Source organism: Calypte anna, chromosome 3 (assembly GCF_003957555.1).
Source record: "Calypte anna isolate BGI_N300 chromosome 3, bCalAnn1_v1.p, whole genome shotgun sequence".
NCBI lineage: Eukaryota > Metazoa > Chordata > Aves > Apodiformes > Trochilidae > Calypte > Calypte anna.
This window is the reverse complement of record NC_044246.1, coordinates 58,653,583-58,675,704: the sequence shown is the minus strand read 5'-3', so window position 1 is coordinate 58,675,704 and position 22,122 is coordinate 58,653,583. Positions and strand designations below refer to the sequence as shown.

General features: G+C 35.6%; 1 protein-coding gene across 1 annotated transcript in view; it reads right to left on the bottom strand.

The window, feature by feature from the left end:
* The window catches only part of AHI1 (Abelson helper integration site 1), an 89,207-nt gene that overhangs the window by 4,632 nt on the left and 62,453 nt on the right, over window positions 1-22,122 (bottom strand). The window contains exons 20-23 of the mRNA XM_030447614.1: window positions 19,096-19,154; window positions 14,134-14,199; window positions 11,698-11,860; window positions 10,246-10,343 (exon numbers count right to left, since the gene is read on the bottom strand). Coding sequence (XP_030303474.1) covers window positions 10,246-10,343; window positions 11,698-11,860; window positions 14,134-14,199; window positions 19,096-19,154 — 386 coding nt within the window. The remainder of the gene's footprint in view (window positions 1-10,245; window positions 10,344-11,697; window positions 11,861-14,133; window positions 14,200-19,095; window positions 19,155-22,122) is intronic.

Sequence of the window (22,122 nt, the reverse complement as noted above, 5' to 3'; positions counted from 1 at the left end):
AGTATCCTGCTTAAAATCAAACAAACAAAAAAGGTACTTTCACATAAGACAGTTTACAGGTATGCGTAAAAACAGAAGGTTATCTATTCAATGCCATCTTCCTGCATAAACAAGATAAATGTGTCTATTTTTTCAGCCTCCACCAGTTCAAATCACTCCAGGTTGCTTCATAATTCAGGCTAAGAAACCCTCTAAAATCCAAGAAAAAAACCAACACAAACAAACCAAAAAACCAAAACAGCCTGGAAGAGTTTAAGCAAATTCTCTAATCACCAATGTAATTAGTTGGTCTCTACACAACCTGCTCCATCTATAAACAAAACCCTTCTAATCCTAACACACTTATGGAAAAAATTCCCATAAAGAAATGTGACTGCCCATCCTGAGTTTACTCTCTGCAGGGACAGATTATTTTCTCTATCTTCTTCCAGCAGGCTTTTCAAAGATCTGGTAACTATCCCTGTAGTTTGACTTTCACGGAGGGCAGAAGCCACCATAACCTCATGTCTCACTCAAAATTTGCTCTTCTGTAATAAGGCAAACACTACACATTCAGCCATGAACTTCGAGGCCTCCATAGCACCACAACCAAGCAGAAAAGCTGTGGAAAGCAGTGCAGCACACTGTACATTTAGACCTTGTATCATAACGCTATCACTGAAAAACTGTTGAGGACCTCTACTTCAGGATGATAGGTGTGTTCCCCAAGTTTTGTATGGAATGCATGGAAAAAGTTATATCCAGGCAGCCACAGTGAGACTGGGTACTGGTTCCCACTTGAAACTGAGCAGCATTAGGAAGAGAGTATCATTCAGCAGCTCTGGAGCACCTAACAAGAGCACAGCAACTAAAGAAGTAACCATGAAGCCACCAAGAGCTTTCTGGAAGCAACAGAGAAGAAAAACATTACAGTTTTTGACCCTCCAGTCTGCCAATTGTTCATTTAATTTTGTGTGACTTAAGATGCAAGGTGAACCATGATCCCTCCATATTTAACTTAAACATAGAAAAAAATAGAGGGTTTCACAGCAGTTCTTTTTATCACTCAAGCATCAGTTATGGTATTTGAAAACAGAATGAAAATACTTTGTTTTCAGATGCCCAACTTATCCATGATGGATTTCAAAGCTCTAAGGAATGAAACTTAACATTCCCCTGTCAAGTACTATCATTCAATTTTGATTTGGGGTGAGGTGAGGCACAGAGGAAAATTGTCTTAGGCCACACAAATGAAGATTATATTGGAACCAGAACCCACATCTCCCAAACATAATCGTACGTCTTCAACAGTTTAATTTCTCTCTTAAACTTTAAATGGAATTAATTACAAAAAATTTAGTCAAGGTTAGTAGTTGAATGAAATTTTAACTTTTTGGTCTTGGTACGGTTCCCTAGTATTATTTTATTACTTGAATATTATTTTTCTGCTGACTTAGAAGCAGGGTCAAGCTCCCATTGACTTACTGAATCCATATAAGCACACTGCCCATCATGTTCAAACTTTAGTCATTAGAATTAGTTTGCTGAAAAACACAGACTGCTGGTTTAGTTTAGACAAAAGTCAGCCTATAAAAATATAATAATGCAGCATGTGCAGGGCTATGAAGAAAAATCTTTAACTTCACACACAAAAACCATGTTAATACAGTCATAAACTTGAAACTAAGACAATGGTATAAGTAAACATAAAAGGAGGAAATATAATGCCACTGATATGAAATACAAGGGAGTATTGTAAAGAGAATGACTCTAAGTAACTAATACTTCCTTCAGCATTTATTACCTTGTATTTCCTTGCCATAAGCAATCATGAATTCACTTTGCTTGCAGTCAAACAAAATCTATTTCTGAAAGTCCTATGAATGATGTTGAACTAGATTTTTTACCCTCCTTTTTGAGTAAATACTACAGAATCTGTACATTATACTAATACCATAAAATATGGACCTTTCTAAAGAGCAGTCAAGTTGAATTCCCTTAAGTGCCTCAACAGAAGACTGACTTCTCTTATCAAAAAAAGTATTTAAAGCTTTTTAATACTTTCAGATATCAAATGACAAGGTTATCCTTCTTTTAAAGTTAGAAGGTTAAAGTATCCACTAAATTAAGTTGCCTAAGTGAAGGTTCCTATGATCTCTTTTAAAAACAACTCATCAGATATGCTTTCATACATTCCAAGCACGCTGTCTCAGTATGAGTGCCCAGGAAAAAAAAGCACAAAATTACAGACATCCAAATAACTGTTCACCTGATATAGCAACTAACAAGCATCCCTAAGGTCAGGAGAGAGAAACTGTTCAAGTAGGACAGCCTCCTTCCCTCGACCCTACAAACTTTCAAGCATGTGATGAGGCAGGAACTAGATACTAAATCTTTTTGAAGCAGAGCTCACTGTCGCTCCCTTCTCTTGTCTATCCCACATCCCTTTGTGTCCCTCTTAGCCCAATCCTTGAACTAGTTTTCCCATCCCAGTGATGTAAGTAAGCAGTAGCAGTACTGACGAAAAAAGTGGGGTGAGTGGCAGATGGGAGAAGGCAGTGCAGATGCTGGTGCACCAAGCAGATGAAGCATCAGGAGGAGCACAGTGAATGAGTGAGTGGAGGCTGGGCAAACAGGCAGGAGGTATTTGGTGAAAGAGGTAGTGGTAACACTGAATGCATCAAGGACATACTAATGTAAGGAGCAAGTGACAGAAATCTAACGTATGGAGGGGCTGAAGGGGATGATGATCTCTTCTTCCCCCATTTCTAAACCTCTCAACCACTTGTTATGCATGGGTAGATCTGACAGGAAGCTCCAAACAGCTGTGCACTATTGGCACTCCGTTTACACTAAGATTTAGCAAACCTAGCATTGTAAACAGATATGGTGTTAACTATTAAATGTATCCGGATTGCAGAGCTTAAACATAAATACAAAATTATTAGGGCTGTGTTTGCTTTAAAGGAAAAAATATTAATGTTTCAGATAATTAAGAATATCTTCTAAAGAAGAAATACTGAACATTTGTTGCCTTGTTCTAATTCTGCACCCTTTGAATGATATAGCCCACCAGGAGAGGAGAACATCAGTTCCTATCAATGGTAGAAGCTTATAGTTCCTGAAGTTTCTTTTATTTTATTTACTACCATAGAAATAACAATTGCAATAAAATATATGCTGCCCTTTTCTAGAAGTCTTGCTTGCTTTACAGCTCATTTTTGATACTTAATATTTAAGTGTTGCCACACAAGAAGCAAACAAGGTAAAACAATGAAAGGCTAAATACACAAAAGCCTATCAGTTCCTGACCACTGCCATGAACTCCACAGCAGTAATTCAAGCACTAAACCCTCCCTGTGTAACTCATGGAAACAATCAGATCTATCAGAACACACTTCCTAGCAAAACCTGAAGCAGAGGGAATCTGAAGGCAACACTAGTGACAAAGTCTCATCATCCCAAGTCTACATCTTTGGTAGTGCTTTCCTCTAGGCTGTGCAGAGTGGTCTCTAAGACTGATGGTCTGTACAGGTCTTTGACAGACTAGGGGACAGATGGAGAGAATGGAGTGGGGCAGGCAATCTGGTTAGGTGATATGAGCCAAGAAAGTAAATGCACTTTCTCTACAGCCCAAGTTCCACAGATGAGCCCTCCCATAGAAGCTGTTCCTACAGAACTTGATCTAATTAAAGATTAATTGGATCACAGATGGCAAGAATGAACATGTCTGTGTCTTCTCAGTCTAGTCTTCAGGATGTCAAACTCAGTATTACTAAGTTTATATTTTGTTTTCTATTACATAGTCCATGAATAAAAGATTTATAGCAATGCACTACCTCTCCAGAACCATGTTGATACCTCCTGTAAAAACTGTTCTGACAAGTCAAGTTTGGGAGAAATATTGTGACACTACATCGCAATCAATTTATTGAGGGGTTATTCTGTACCCCTCCACACATTTCCCCAGTAAATGAACAACTGACAGGGAGTTTTGCTAGTAGAATTACATATGTTTCTTTTGCCATGAACTCCTTACTTAAAAGGCAGTTAACTTAAAATTGCTTTAAATCTGCTTTCTTGCTCTATGTCCCTTATGCCTGACAGTACCAACTTAGTTGTCAGTATCTAGCAGAACTGTAGCTCCATATGCAACATTTTATCTTTCTCATAAAAAACAGCCCAACCACTCAGGTGTTTAGGACCAAGCCAACACTCACTGGCTTCTCCATCCATGGATGCTAGAGCCACAGGCAGAGGAGTTTGCCTTCTCTGGTCTTTGAAACTACAGAAACCTGGGCCTGTCCAGGGCTAAGAGAGACCAGCAGAAAATCCAGCAGGGGAAAACTGTAGTCAGGGCTCAACACTGACAAACACTACAAATACTGCATTTCAGAAAACAAATCAACTGGATTTGAGGGACAATTAAAGAAAGAGGATGGAGAGTGGAGAGAAGATACTTCAGGCTGAAGCACTGGTTTAGAGCAGCTGTTTTCAGTCTTCAAGTCTTGGCCTCTGGGAATTTATCTGTGGTTACAGCTTTGCATTAATATTTGCATAAAAATAGTTCAATCCTGATCAGAAAGAGGCTGTGAGAACCCAAGGAGAAAACCACGGAGAAGAGCGAGGCTACCTTGCTCCTGAGTGCTATTTTAATTATGTAAGTGTGTTTTTGATTCTGCTTGACTGGCTTGGTGGCTCAGCCTGATTCTTCCTATCTTTAAAAACACCAGCCATTAACAGCAAATTACTATGGATGTCATTCCCCCCCCCCCCAACAGACATTAGTTTCCTTATAAACCAAATACCTTTTTCAATGACTCAAATAATAATAATATAGACCCTGCCATGAATAATTTTTGAGACAGAAACCATTGGGAATCACAAAGGTGGTTTTGCAGTTGAGAAAAGAAGAGCTACTAGCTTACAAATACAGTAGAATGAAACATACTTAAGAGAGACTAATTCAACTTGAAGACTACAAAGTGCATTTCAAACAGAAAACAGAATACTTACAAAAAGGAAACTACAGAACTAAAATGTTAATAACAGGTAATGTTTAATGTTCCGTTCCTCACAGATGGTACCATAATAACATTTCCTTCAGAAGCATTTCTTCAAGAATCTTCAATGTAATTATTATTTTCAAAAGTAGTATTTACAAAGATATTTCTATTTTATAATACCTATTCAACAGATTACCTGGAAGACCACACAGCAGCTTTGCAGACTGATTCTAGAAAAAGCATAGTTTCTCTCAGCCTAGATCTGAGTGACTTTAAAAAAGTGACCTGTACTCATATTTGGCATGAATGCAGCCCAGAATTACAAACTTCACTAGAACACATTCACAGTTGAATATAATCTTTTCCTGGGCCTATATTCTCTCTGAACCTAGAAAATAAACACACTTCATGACATATCCAAAACCTTCAACTCTATTCAGTGCATGAGTTCTATAGTATTAATTCTTTAATTTTTCCCTCACTAGCATTATCACATCTTCCTAGTCCCTCCTCTACAGAAAAGATAATCAGTCACTGAAGTGCTCCCCAGTAACCTGAAGAAAGGCACAATAAAAGGAGAAAACAGAAACAGCACAAACATAAAATGAAAGTTTTCAATCTTGTATTTTTGGAAATATTTTTTGAGCAACTTTTTTATGCTTCTGAAATTTTTAAATCTAATAAAAAAATTTTGAGCCCACAAAACCACCCAAACTGAAAGAGCTCAATCCCAGAGGAAAAGCATCAATTACATGGAAGGTTAGTTTCAGGCATGCTATGCTAAGTATTCTGAAAGTCTGACAACAACCTACTCTAGAGGAAGAACATGAATTATTTATGTGAACATTGATAATCCCAAACTTTGTTTGAATATACATGGAATCAAGTTTTGATGATCTGTGGGGTAGATTAGCCAAACTTGCAATAATAATGTAGTTCTTGAAGGTAACCCTATTATTTTCATGGTTATGACCATTATTTTATATCTTAACATAATGTTTTAAAGATAAACATTCTAGAAAGACAATTTTCTTAGACTTCCAATGGGAATTCTAAATTACAGGTTTGGTGTTTTGTCTGTCATCACTTCCTGCTGTTCTCACATAACACAGAATTGAGTACAGAATATTCAGAATCCAGATGTATGAGATATAATAAGTAGTAGAACATCTTAAATGATAAAAGCTTATTCACAAGATTTTACAGACAGCCAAAGAGTTCTGGCCGAAGACACTGTATTGACTTTGAAATGTCTCTGATTTGCCAAAATTCTGCAAAACCCAAATTCTGGTGTCTAATAGAACCCTGAGTTCCTGTCTTTTCTGCCTTAATCTTAATGAATCCCACAACAGGACATTTACTGGAGCAGCCAGAGGACAGATCTGTCTCTGTTTCTTGGGATTCTTCAGCAATGTAGTGAAAACTTCACTCCATGAAATTTCGATTGGCAGTTTAAATGTATGTTGTAATTAAAGATTATTATGACCTAACTTTGCGGCTCAGGAATTAAGTAACTCATAAGGCAGGAAAAAAAGGTTTGCATGAAATTATTATGCTATGAATGCAAAGCTGATGGTAAAAAGCATTTTGAAAACAGGTTTGAAAACAACTTTTTTTTATTATTTGCAAAGGTTAATATTGGATCTTGATTATTATGCCCTCTTCTAATGTAATGATCCCATTTGATTCAGACATCATAAAATTCTGATGCCTAGGCTAGATATGCATTTAAAACATCTGCAGTTGGAAAACCATGTTGAATTAGATTATGTAGAATTCTCAATAATTTAAAACCAGAGTAGTATTCTACATTTAAAGTACTCAGCCTTGTATGGTAGCAACATCTCAGGAGTAGCTGCTGACCATGGTTTTCACTGTAACTGTGTTTTGCAGTCTTAACAGACTTTTTCATCAAAACAAAGAGAAAGAATAATAGATATAGAAGACCTGGCTATAATTATTTGGGAAAACATGCTTGTGGCCTAAAACCCAAACACAACCAAAACCTGTTACATTTTCCTGTTTGTGCTAACAACTTCAGCAAAAATGTAATTATTTGATAAATATTTTTTGGATTAAAAAATAATTTCATTTTCTGTCAAAGCAAAAAACCCTCCCAAACAATAAAGTATCACAAAGTAATGATTTTTCTTGTTCCCCATGTAAAAGAAATTAACTTTTTAACTTTTTTTTTTTTTTGTTATCTGCTATTTTACTGAATAAGAAAAAAAAAAAAAAAGAAAGGAATAGGAGGAAAAGTTGCTGTGTCACTGCTGCAACACAGGAACTGTCATAACCGATCAGCCCCCTCAGTGGTCATCTTAGCAGTTTTCTCTCATAAGTATCTGATATTGCCCTAAAGGCAAAGCACAGCAGAACTTTCCTTCATTTTGACAAACAGCTGAATGAAAATTTGCTGCTTCTGTGCAGCACATTGCAACTTTTGTAAAACCGTTGCAGTTCAAGTGATAGCAGGTCTTACACAGATGTGATTCATGTTTATTCAACTCAAAATCTTACTGGTGATTTATATGGTGCTTCTGTAACTTGAAATGACCAAAAAAACCCCCAAAAAACCCAAACCCAAAAACCAACCCAAACCAAAAAACCCCGAAAACCAGTCATATTTCTGTTTCCAAGCAATTTTAAAGCTCTTGGAATCTCAACCATTACCCCAGCCTGGCATGTTATTAATAAAAAAAAAGATCCCTGAACACATAAGTTTAACAGTAGTTAAACTTGTAGTAGGCAGGTTCACCAGGTTAACTAAGCATGGCATAAACAATCATTTCCTTTCTTAGTTTGGGTTCTATTTAGGTTTAACGTTCTTTTAACAGTTCATGTCTCTATATAATTTATTATTTTGTATTATTTTATTTATGCTCTTCAGTGCTCATTCTAGTGCTAGTTTAATCTTGTAAATATATCCTCTTATACTATTTTTCCAGGACTTGTAAATGTTTCATTACTAGTTCTTTAAGATTTTGTAGTGCCCTTGGATGCTGTGCAAGATAAAAAGCACCATATCTTCTTGGGTTTTGACTGCTACTCTACACTTTATTAATGATATCTTTTGAATACTTGCACGTATGACACAGACTACTAAAAACCTAATTATTAAACATGCAGCCAATTTAATTCAAAGTGCCAGCAGAATCTAAGAGTATTTTTATGAAACATTACTAAACTGAGTGTTACTACAAAAGTGCCACTTGTAACACAAAAACTATTTTAAAAAAAGTCAACTCTAGAACTGAGAAAATGTGATTAAAAGCAATCAAATGTTACTTCTCACAAAGTTGAATAATATTTGCAAATGCTAGTAACATTAGTTTTGTATATAAAAGTATTTTGATCCAGTAAATCAAGGAGATTCCTGTTGGATTAAAACAGAAAATATGTGGATAAAACTGGTTCAGTCTTACATGACAATAAGCAATTCAGCACTTGCCCCTCTTCTAATCTGGGTATGAATGAAACTGGTGAGTACAGCAGCATATTCCCTCTGGGGGACAGACTGCCTCCAGCAACACAGACAACAGATGAAATAAATTTTCATATTCTCCAGTAATGTAATTTCTCCTATATTTCCAGTCTACCTTTATTGGAATATCTGGAAGTTATACACCCTTGTCTTTCTTGCACAATGGTTTGGGTATGAGTTTCTCAGCTATGAAGAGGTAAAAGACACTTCAGAGTAATTATTACTACTTGGTAATAATTATTGGTGTAGTAATTAATTTTGTTTTCCAAGTATAGTTAGAAATTAAGCACATGATAATTTGATTTATAGTGGTTGGCGTTCAACAAGACTGGCAAGTGAGTAAACTGTACTCAAAAATTTATTAAATACTACCTCTCTGCTTATTAAGAACAACAGCTACATAAAAAAGGTTAATAGAAGTAGCTTTGAGTGTTAACCCCGAACACTGGAATTTCTATTATGCAGCAAGTATAAATAATCTAAAAAGAACACCAAAAATGGAGCAGCACAGCCTATGCTTTTAGTCTTGCAAATCAGATGCAAAATATTACATTCAACTATAAAAAAGTACATGGAAAAGTCAAGTAATTTGAAAGAAATTTGAATAGAAGTAATTTTTGAAGCAGCCGTGTTATTAACATTTGGCTAAATAAATAGCTGTGGAAATTACATTTAAGAAGGATACAAATATTTTTGAACAGCCCCTCCCCCCTATTCTAACAGTTATTGAACCAATTTCTATTGGATTTTTTCTGCTTATAAAGTATCCAATGTTTTAAGATGATCATCAGTCTTACTTCACAGAAGGTGATCATAAGCTATGCAAAGCTTCTTAGTTCTATTTGTCTGGAGAAGTGAAAGCCATTTGGCCCTCTTTGCACACAGTAGTATCTCTAAACTAAAAATCAAATCCCTATCTTTCCCTTGACTAAAAACTGGTGTCTGTTTCTTTGTTCTGTACATACCATATTTGACTGCTAACTAAAATCACAGGAACAGGAACGCTGCTGCATACAATATAGTATGTGATGTGTAAATAACAACACAAAGCCATATGCAATTGCAACCCAACAGAAGTATATAATGGGAGAGATAGCAGGTATAGTAAAGACAAAAGCCTTTCTTTCCTTTGTTACTTCAAACTATGAAGTCTCCACAGTCAACCCTCCTGAGCAGCCTACGAGGATGAGTGCAGTCATTCTGCAGTGCTTCTGCAGTCATTCACAGCAGAAGCTTTTAAACAGAAACATCTTGACAAGCACATTTAGATGCAGCTTATCTCCTGGTCTGGTAATAAGGCTTTATGATCACATTGTATATCTTTAATTAGGGTATTATTACATGGACCGAAAAGCTCTCAAGAGAAAACCAAGAGATTTTCCTAAGCAACCTGATAGATAAGAAAATTTCATGGCAGAAAATCTGTTCCAAGAATGACAGTCAGGTGCCTGAATATCTGTCAAGATATGACAAACTCATCTTGTTTCTTCAACTCTTATTTACATCACGTAGCTACAAAAGATACCCCTGTAAACCTTCAAGTCAATGGGAAATATGCCACGCATTACAATAGTGCAAAGGTAGGCAGAATATTTAATTGCCACATGATGGAAAAGCTGGTTCCACACGAGACAAATATTGGACAATTGCTCAAAATCTATCTGCTTGCCTAGATCTACACAGGAAATTTTTGCAAGGAAATACGAAAATTAATACATTCCACCTGGCACACACAAGACCAGTACTTAATAGAATCCTTCCTTCCCAAATTATTACCTTATGTACTATTGGAGATCCTGCCTCTGGTTTTGGTGCTTCAGGTAGGAGAGGAGCAGAATCTGGCACTGATCCTGAAGGTTGCTCTTCATATTCTTCTGCAAACATGATCCATAATGCACCGTTATGAGAACCATCAAAGAATTCTGAAAGCTTCTATTTTATGTGAACAACTTTGAAATCACAATGTAGCCAGTAACAAGATGCGAAACGAAACAGGTAAAATGTGTTTAAAGACAAACTTTGTATAAAAATTTGTCAAAGCCTTCCCATTAACTTTTGTTCACATAAGTAAGATTAGATTTAAATGCAATTTACATATAGGTAATTATATATAAATTTTAAAAATGCCTCAAAAAACAAGTAAACAAGACTTTTAAGAACAGCAGGCCATCACTGAAGACTCTTCCTAGAAGATAGACTGCTCTCTGGCTTATTTTGCAAGAAAAAAATGAAGCAGAAAATGCACAGGATATGCAACAGAAGGACAAAGGAAACTGGCAGTAATTATGCTGACTTTAATTACCATCATGAAGTTAGTACAGTCTTGGGTTTTTTTGTTTGTTTGTTTTTTTGGGGTGTGTGTGTTGTTTTGTTTTTGTTTTTTAGGAAAAAGGCACAAATACTACAATGAAAAGATAAAGGCATTAGCTAAAAAATGGGGGAAAATTTCTTGAGAAATGCTTGGTTAAAAGATTTCCAAACACCAGAAGAACTGATAATTTGATAATTTAGTAAGGCAAGTGAATTTCTTGTAGTATGCAATTATCACTATGTCCATCCATAAGCTGAATAATAACTATGAGGACATTGTGCATCTTTACATCAACTGACTCAACAGGATGCTTCCCATACTATTAGTTCAGATTTACTTAGGCTTGTATATATTAGTTTAATCAAAACTGTTTTAATAACTGAGACCTGGTAGCAAGTTCCATGTTCAGATATGACATTTTAGCATTACTGTTCTTTTAAAACTTCATACTGAAATCCCCTTACCTGGGAACTGAGCACTCTCCATATCACAGTAAAGGGAAAATCAACAGTTTTTACAAAAGCAGCTGGCTAGATCTAACAGAGATTGCCTAAAAAAACCTTAAGATGTTAGTGAAATGCTTTGATGTATCCTAAACTGTTGCCAAGGCAGGGCATGAACCAGGTGGCTATATGTAAGAAGAGATGAGGAATCAATCCAGTTGACCGATAATTAAGCCAGTACTATACAAGATGGAATGTTTAAGTAAGTGCCAATACCTTCCTAAGTTAGGTGTGTCAATTTGCTCAGTGGTTAGCTAACTTCATACAATTTTTACATCATTACAAGTCATCACTATGCCACCTGTTTGCTACATAAAGTCAGATCTTCATAACAATAAGCAGTGCGGCACGGTAAGATCTTGGACCATCAGTTAAACCCACACCGGTATACCAGGAAGACAGCAGCAAACTTACTTTCACCAACCACATAATTAGCTGGAAAATAGCCTTGCTGTCCATTTGCTAGGCTGCCAAACCACCAGTTATCATTATCTTTGTATAACACTTGGATAATGTCACTGCGATGGATGGTTAGCTCATCTGATCGATGCGCTGTGTAGTCATAAAGAGCCACTACCTAAAAGAGAGATAAGAGCACCACAGCTTATCACAACCATGCCACAGAGAAAAAAGCGCAACATTCACTTCCTCTTGCAGAAAAGCAGCTGAAACCAAAGCTGCACTTTGGTAAAAGCTGAGGCTGTCTCAAGTTTTGCTAATGGGATCAGGGGTGGTGAGAAAGCAGCAGGAGAAGCAAGATAAAGGACTGTGGGATTGTAGAAATGGTTAAGAACATTCAATTCACCAAGATTAGCTTAAAAACAGCAGCTGTTAGTTTTATAAGCAATTTACTTGTGAAGCAAAAGGAAAAAAAAATACACTTCATACATTCACTTTCTCAGAACTGTTACACCACCTTCAGATCCCATTCTGTGTGTGTTTGAATAAATACTTCAACAGTACGACAGTTTTACCAAAGGAAAGATTTAGTACAAAATATTACTATCAATTTTACTTTGGCCACCCCACCCTTTTTTGTTTGTTTGTTTTTGTTAAGAAATAAAGATTTGGAACCACAATTTTATAAATATTTGCAAAAAAAGTTTATATTCCATTACTCATAAATCCATTTTCTAGTAAAATATGATGCATCTACACTTTTCTAGAAGAAGTGTACAAATAGTTGACAGTACCATACATGGAACATATTACCAGATGTAGCCTGCTTTCTACCCTCAATATGAAAATATCAAGTACAATTTCTTACTTATTTACTCTCACCTATGAACAAAAATGTGTCCTGATGAACTCAGAGCAGAAAAGACTGACAAAACAAGTGAACTGGAAAAATAAGGGAATTTTTCACTTCCCTCATCAAGTGAAGAACAAAATTATGACCTATTTTACACAAAACCTTTCCTTACGTATAATTTTCACCTCAGATTCCTCTACAAAATTTTAAGTACACTGGTCAGAAACAAGGATTGTTAGGAATGAGACAGAAGATTATAGAAGACTGAGGGTGACAGCAAAGTTATTATGAAGATAGGGATTTGGAGAAAATACTTCCTTTTTTTATTAATCATGCATGTATTTAAATCCTGAGACTTCTGACCTGCACAGTGTTTTTTATATTTTTATTTCTATCTTGAGTAAGTTCACCTGTGAGTTATGTGTGTAAAAATAAGGCAACCATAACTTGTGTTTTCATACTTCCATGCCACCGATTAAACAGGTTAGTTATGAATGGGAAAATAAGGAAATTCTGAATTATTCTAACATTGTAAATTCTATGTGGTACCTTGTGAGCTCATCAGCAACTAAGAATTAGTGCCAGTATTGTTGTCAGCAGATGGGAATTTTATTTAACCATGCATTCAGTAATCCTCAACTTATATAAAGAAACTAAACTATGAAATATGTGTTATAAAAACGCTCTTAGCCTGCATTAGAAAAGCCAAAAGAGTAATTACATGTGATGTTGACAGTACAGAAATATGAACTATAGAAAATTACATAAAACTAAAGCACAATAATGAGCACCACAGAGAAGCAGCATAGAACTGGATGCTTGCATCATCATGTCCAGTAAAGGGTGCTTTAACAGAGCTCACCTCAGTTAAGGGGCAATGGTTTCCTTAGCAATGATACTATGAAAATCATGAGGTCACTTCAGGTAAGAAAAATAATAAATAAGTAAATAAATAAACACTAATTACTTGGCAGCATTAAAAACAATGAAAGGCACAGCAACAAATATTTCATTTTGCAGCATCTTTTGTAAGACAGTCCTGGTGTAAATGTTTTGGTTTGGGGAACATAAAGGTAAGAATTCAGTAACATGGAAACCATTCAAGCAAGTTTCAGTGGCTCCCAGAAATAAAAAAATCAAAATAGTAATGTGTCCTGTAATACAACTGGTTTAGCAAGCCTGACAATTCAAACAAAATGTGGAAATTGCCATTATATTCTCTGGAGACATATGATCTGAAAATGCCTGTAGGGGGGATACATGAAATCCAACTCAGGACCAAGGGAAAAAATGCTCACAATTATGCCCAAAACAACAGAATTTCTTCTGGTGTGACATTCAGACATATATCAAGATCTGTCTGGGCCCAAAAGCAAAAAATCTGTACTAATAAAAAATTTTACAAAATGATTCTTCAAGACTGATATAAAAACAGCACTAACATGGCTACACCAGTTTGTAAGAACTTCACAATCCAGGGTACCAATAAAAAAAAATAAAATCCTAGGATCATGGTAAAAGAACAGAAGATGCTTTCAGAAGCACAAATTCAGAGTAGCAGGTATAGGAGGTACAGCAGAAAACTACATAGTACTTACAATCTCTTGCCCGAGTGGACAATTGCTTCCTCCTCTGACCCCCAGTGCAGTCAGGCAGTCATCATTCTAGAAAAGAAATTATTTTCAGATTTTAATATGAAGTATTTTGATAAACAATAACTTTGAGTATTTTAATGCCTGCTGCTAAACAGCAAAAATTAACTGTAATTAAAAGCTTTTCTTAAAAAACAAAAAAGCAGAAGTGTAGTTAAGCAACAGTAATACTGACTATGTAGATATTTGGAAAAAGATATTAAGTTTTTCAAGTATGTACATGACTCTATAGACAACACGGGGAAGACAGAGAATTGATGATTATGCAGTCTAAACCTGTGTGCATTGCAAATACTGCAGTAGATGTTTAGGATGTTGTTGCAGTGAATTTCACCTCTGAACCAGTACACAAAAGATGACATTTTCATAAAGTGGAGAATTTCAGGTTGGTCTTAATCACCAATACTTTCAATTTAATTCTAATTCTTCTGCCTTTACCACTTACTCTTCAGATTTTCAAAGAAGTCAAAGGAATAGGAGATATTTAACACAACATCTAGGATGTCCCTGTACCTACAAAATTTGATTTTTTTCAGAATTCTTCAGTTGAAAGAAGATTTAAACCAGAAAAATTATGAAAATCAGCTGAGGGACAACAAACGTTAGAACAAACGAAGAGATGGAAGTCCTTTTCTGCTGTTTCTTAATTTTTTCCAATGGCTTGTTTTTACCAAGTTTCCCATAGATTTTGTGTGTTTTAAAGGATACAAGCTACAATACAGAGCAGAAATATTACACAGTAATTAAATATTTTAGAGGGGAAGAATCAAATGTGAACTTTGTGAAGTAAAAACATTTCAAACCATAACAGATTGTATCACATTGTAAACAAAAGTTAAATTTGAGAACTGCTATCCACCACACTTCACCTTTTTCATATTTTACAGCCCTTCCTTTAACGTTTTTCTTTTTTTTTTCATTAACTTTTCTCTTATCTTGCTTTTTAAAAACCTGTACCTAAAACGTATTGCTCCTTTTACTTTTTATTTTTTCTTTATAAGGGTGATACAAGGAACAGAACTATTGCAATCCTCAGCTGAATAAATGGCATTCGCTAGGAGAGATTCTTACCCTCAACACTGTTTTTCCTAACTTAGCCAGGCTCATCATAAATGGGAAAGAGATCTCTGATGTTCCTAAATAGAAGGGTTCCATTCAGCCTCCAGATTGTGTTGGTGCTAGAGCAGTAGTGTGTCACTGCCTGATTTGATAACAACTTTTGAATAAAGGCTGGAGGAGTCGCAGTTTAGTGTGTGGCTTGCTGAGTGGTCTACTGGTAGTCAGCACTGCCTTCCAGGTTCCAGCCAATTCTCCTTTTCCATTCTCAAGGTTAAGAGACCTGTGCAGCCAACGTGCTTAGCCTGTGGGATGGGAGTGCCTCCTGTTGCTCAAAAATGATTCATCAGAATTATTAGCAGAATTATTTAGTTATCTAGTTCAGCTACTCATATTGCCCCATTATTGTGTCTCAATTCGTCTCTCTTTTTAATAAAGTATTTATGTGCTCTCAAACACTCAACGTAAGGAGAGCTTGAAGAGAGTGAGCTGTTTGGAAATAACAAGCTGAAATCTGTGAGTCATCCTCAGACTATGTTGAATGTTCTCAGACACCATGTTAAACTTCTAAGGCAACAACAATCCAAAGAGTTCCCTCTTAAAGAGACAGAGCCAGTATGTCACAGGCTGCACACATGCCTTACCTCCAGTGGGACAGGGAAATGCCACTCCACTGCAGCGGAGCTACTGCAAGGCAGCAGAGCAGCCTCTGTCATGCTGTGACATTTCTCAGAGAGTGCCAGCTGCAAGTGACACCAGTAACTACTGGCTTTGCAGTTTAGAATAAATTTCTTTTCATCTTGTGCCACAATAAAAAAAGCCACATTTTCAGGATCCCAAAAATGTAACAGACATACTGAAGTTTTAATTACAGTATTGACATCTCTATTTTTTTAATGCAAGCTGGAAACTAGTTAATGCTTTTCTTGCATCATAACAGACATGGAGCTATAGTTATGCTCTGAGGAGCTGAACCTTTTGGTAGGCAGACTGTCTGTGAGAAATAGGAACAAAATGTTTTCTGAAGCAGCCTGCTATGTCACATTGATTTGGATTGAAAAAAAGCTGTTAGGAGCTTTCAGCTTAATGAACATCCTCACAACAAAATAAATAGATCCAGCAGTTGATGCAGAGTTCTATCACCCTGCTATCCATTAATTGGGCAGTTTCAGCCTCAGTATGGGAGGTTTTGCTTTTATTCATGCAAATGGCTAGCAGCCAGTGGGATTTGGGCATTAGCATTCATTCCCCTAGGAGAAGCAGTACTGAGTAAGAACAAGTGATATGTTTTTAGTGCCTTTTCTGTAAAAAACTGAGCATTGCATTTCTATAGATTTCAAATATCACAATATCAAAGTCTAAAGAAAAAAACATGGAAAAATGTAAAGTCTACCAGTGCCTTCATATGCTTCTTCCTCGTACATCAACACATTCTTCATTGTAGATTAAATCCCATTTCTAATTACTTACGAACAATTAATAACACTTGGAAAAAAAGCACTTCTAAGATTAACCTTTGGCAGACACCACACGCATTAGAGGGAACCCCAATCTGTGTGCACATAGGGCCAAATCCCCCCTCCCTCCTTTTGCTGTCCTTTCGTGACATGAAGGACAAACATCTATTTCTTGGATGCTGCACAATGCCACTGCTTCTCCCTACTCCACCTCCCTACACCTGTTATTTGCCAGAAAGGCAGAGTAACTGGAGTGCTACTTGTGCAAACACTCCAGTGAAGACAAAGAGAGATGAGGATTAAAACTTTTTCTTGCACAAGCAATACATTTTGAGACTGGTACATTTTTGGTTTTTTGTTTGGTTTGGTTTACGGTAGCTGGTTTTGATTTTTTTTTTTAAAGTAGACAAAATAAGAAATAAACTTACAGTGTTCAAAAAACCCTGTGGCTTGAAAGTGAGATCATATTAAAAACATAAAAAAAATTCTACAGAATCAATCTGAGCTTTCGCAGTTGCGCCATTATTTTCATTTTTCCTTACAAATCTGTGAGCTAGAAATTTACTTGATTCTCTCCTTCCCTAAGAATGTCATGCAATCTATTTGCATCAGCAAGTATTAAATGAAATAGTAAACAGGATGAGACACAGCATAAAATAGATTAACACATTTCATATATTTACTGTCATATTTCTGTTCTTGTTCTCTGGTCCAATTAATTGTGAACGCACTCCTAGCTCAGGACATGTAATTGTACAAATTTAGTCAATGGAAAACAGAAATAACAAGGAAAATATTAATAGCTAAATTGAAATTATTCAAAAGTACTAATTGCTAGGAATAGTGTACTCTTCTTCAGTGTTAATTAATCTGTCTGTAGAAACTGTAAAGTTAGGTTTCAGAATCCTGCAATACTTATTTTATTGCAGCCCTTCAATATTTAATGAGCATGGGAATCTATAATCTACCTGGAGGAAAAAAAACCAAAACAGTGCCAAGCTGCACTTGACTCAAACCTGCCATGTACAAACAGAAAACAGAAATACAAACACAGCAGGCTTCAGGGGTGTAAAAACAAAAAACAACCAAACAAAAAAGATAAAAAAAGAAAGGGAGCATTACTCAAAACTTCAACTACTTCATAATTTGTAAATATGCTACTTTCTTGATGTAAGGTAAATTTACCTGAACCTATAACAAATATATTACTGCACTTATAACACAAAAGTAATAAAAATATTCAAAACCTGTATTCTCTCAGAAAAATTTAAATTAGCTGCTATTTAGTATTTTCCAAAACAGTTGATCCTCTAAATATTACAGAGCTTGATGTGAAGAATATCAAAATACTAACTGATTAATGTATGCTTTTTCCTAAAAATTACATATTGGTGGCTAAAAAATTAAAAATGTGAAACAAAGACCAGTTGAGCCATGAACAGCGATTTAAACTGTACTTTCAAAATTTATTGGTGAAACTTATATATCTTAAGAGCCTTCCGTAACTCTATAAACAGATTCTGCTAAATAAGTTAGATCCCCCAAAAATCCCTAAAGTAAACTAAACCATAACCCCAAATCTAAACTGTATAACAGCTACAAATGATCCCAGTTAATTTATATCCATTTCTAAAACTACTTTAAAAAATTACAATTAGCATGCAATTAAGACAGATTATTAAATTATGGTGTTCTTGTCCATGGGTGCAGGAGGATTAACACTTCAAGCATGACAGGCCCAGCTTTCTAGAGCCACACATACACTCAGTGTTCAAAGGCATCACTCACTCTTCTTTCACTAGTCCTGCATAGGAATCATGTTTAATCCTAATTTAGCAAATGTATAGTTAGAATTAATGGCATTTAGGGATTCTGTTGGATTTTTATCATCATGATCAGAAAACCAGAAAGGAACAAAGAATTACTAGAAGTTTCTAATCACTGTTTAACCGGTAAGCAATCAAATAAATGAAGGTTAAGCTGTGATTTCACTTGTTACAAAAAAGACGATGTATGAGTAAACAATGAAAACATGGTGCTGCAAATAGGATTAAATTTCAACTTACTGTTCCAGCTTTCTCTCTCTACTTATCAATGCCTGTATTCTTAGATCTCTGATCAAAATCACAGGATTGTGACTTTAGCTTATTTATTTCTAAACAACAAAAAGTAAATAATGAAAAAATATAAAGGTTTTAATTTGTAGGTATCTGATCTCACTACCAGCTGGCTGCTGCTGCAAAAGCTTATTTGCCCATGTAGACAATTTGCTTGAAGATACCTCTTTTGTGAATAAAGACAGGATAAAAAAATCTTCTCCACAATGAGAACTTGTGAATAATGACATTTATAGTTAAACATCAATTTAAAAAAATGCAAAGATAGAATTCCTTACCGTCTGTAGTCTACCCAATAGTGTTTGGCTAAGAGGATTTCCCACTGGGCTGAAACACCCTGTGAAAAGAAAAGGCTGTGAATTTTCTGCTTGTTATCCTTTTCCATCGAATAAACCATTTAATTTAAAAATCATTATGTTAGCAGGACGTTTGACAAAATTCTAATGAAAAGCAGCAGCATCTTTCAGTCACAACTATGAGTCCTTCAGTCAGGAACAGTTGGAGGGTTTATTTAACTAACAGACCTGACACAAGGTTAACTAATCCAATATTTCCATTCAAATGATTTGGAGAAATAACTCAAGCTATGTCCACATGCCACCTCGTGCTCAAAGCTGACACTATTATCTAGGCTGCATTGCTTTTCTCTTCATTGAATTTCTGAGTACCGCATACAAAGTTTTCCAACAGAAATGATCACAAAAGCTCTCAAAGAAATTACTTTCTTATTTTATCTAAAAGAATAACAGTAGTTCTTTGATCATCTGAGTTACTATCACAACACATCTTGCTGTTTATTTTATTCACTCTCTATATAGTGCATTTGAACAAGTACTTGTAAATTCTTTTCAAACTATTATGTTAACTACTAAGCTCAGGAAAATCCTTTCATCATCTATGCATTTATCTTTTTGTTACTGGGCTCCTCAGCTGTTCACTTAAGAAAACATCGTAAATGAAAAGATACCAAAATCTGAAAATTGTTGAACACGACAGTGAAAAATGCTACCTCTTCATTAGAGAACAGTTTCCCGAGTATATAGATGCCTGGCAACACAGAATTAAGCTCACTGGATTTTCTCTGTAAGACTCTAGGTTTGAAAAAAGTTTTGTTTTCAAAGAGGAATAAATTCTGAAAACACTTTTTCATTTGCCACTCCAAAAGCCTACCCTTAAGGAGTGCACTATCTGAATAAACAAGGCTTTTCAAATTCAGATTCCCATGCACTGGCACAGCTCCACAAGGAAGCTCTCACAACTCTACCTGCAGTGTACTTTCTAAAGTCTGGTGGTTTAGACTTTCACAGGAGAGTTACTCATAAATGTTTAATCATTAAGATATTTAGATATTTCTAAATATTATAAAAGCTGCAAGCTCAAACAGTCATAGTTAAACCATGCTCCTGGAGACCTGTGTATAAACAATTCTGTACTTGTGAGAAATCCTAAATAAGTGAAAAAATTGATTTTCCAATTTTGTGTATGAATGAAAATGTTTCTTATCCTAATAATGTCAAAAAAGCTTGTAAAAGTTCTGAAATACTTTATTTTGAAGGGCCTAATTTGATTTTTATGACTTTTTTCTCTCTCTTTTCAGAAGAGGAAAGAGATGAGAATAGAAATTTCTGTATTCAATGCACACACAAATACGGTAGACCTGAAGCTTATGTTTTTTCCAAATAAGCTATTTGCTAAAACATGTGTGCAGCATTAACACAAAAAACCAGTGGGCATAATAATATTGTTATCTACATACTTTTATTATTACAAAATGAGCTACTACAGATACTATGTATGGATATACCATTGCATGTAAGAATCATATCAACTTTTTGAATTAAAAAACCAAAACAACAAGCTCAAGAACAATAAAATCTCTACTTGATTAAAAAAAAACCAAAAACCAAAAAACTATTTAGATAGCTAAATATTCTAGCACAGTATTTTCAATTTAAGCATTGTAGTAGTGTGCCAGTTCTCACAAACCTGTCCCAGAAAACCCATATAAAACACATGATGAAAACAATAGCTCATTTGAAGAAGTTTTCAAACTTGAACTAAAAAAAAAAATTATTATTTTTATTACTGTAATTTACTTTCTTGCTCTCCTACAGAAAAAAAAATATTACCTCCAAGTACTTCTGTTTTGTATGTTTATGTGTGTGAATACTCCAGTGTATGCAAGTCCAGTCTTATGTTTAGCTACTTGTAAGGTGAAAACTTAAGGGTTGGACTGATATCCCTAATTAAGCCTGAGTAAAGGGCAGTGCAGACCTGTTCTGCAGCAAGCACAGGAATGAGACAGATGTGTTATTCAGATATAGGGAGTGCTGTATTGAATTCTAGCAGCTGGCACACTTTTTTTGGCTGTTTTCTGTGACTAGAGCCTTCTTCTTAAACAAGACAAAAACAGCCAATGCTGTTTGTTCAGACTGATCACACCTATTTGTTACCCCAGAACAGCTATTAGTGCTATCCTGTTAGCTGTTCTCAGTTATCAAGTATTCCTACATTCAGGCATACTAAAAAACAAACAGAAAACCCCCAAAACATCCCAAAAACACAATACCAAAACCAAACACCAAACCAAACTCCCCTCTTAAATGGTTACAATCTTCCTCATTGATGAAATAAGGTGCATTCAGCAAATAAGGCAATATCCATCCCTTCTTTCACTAACAATTCAGCATATTTTAAAGCAGCTTTACCCAGTTATTGGCTTGACATGGTTCCATGCTTGATGAAGCATGTACATGACACTGAGTAGGTGTGATTAACAGCCTCAGCACTGCTTGCTTTGGTTATCTCCCATCCAAACTCTGAAAACTTTTCAACTACTATTGTAAGGTATTGAAATTGAGGTCAGGATTGCAGAAGACACTTGCACTTCATCTAAAACTGAAGCTTACAGGACACCATGACCTGCTTGTGCTGATTTAGATAAATGCCTCTCAAAGAACTGGTGTCTTTTGAAAAAGAGTGTAGCTGCCTGCCTTGAGAGGGAGCCTGAATCTGTGTTAGTTTCCTATACAACTTGAATAGTGAACTGCAAATGTCTCCTTAGTGCCCCTGGGTCACTTCTGGCAATATCTTCTCTGCTGGCAATTAAAGAGAAATTAAAGAGAAATGACAAAAGACAGAAACCAAGTAGTTGTTCTCCCATTGAAAATTACTTCTGTACTACCAAGTTCCAAATTTCATTGCATGCTCTCACTGAAAGCTGCCCTCTGCTCTAGACAGCACATTAGTGTAAACTGATCAAATTCTAAATAGCTGTGATGAAATGCACCAGAAGTAGAAGAGTT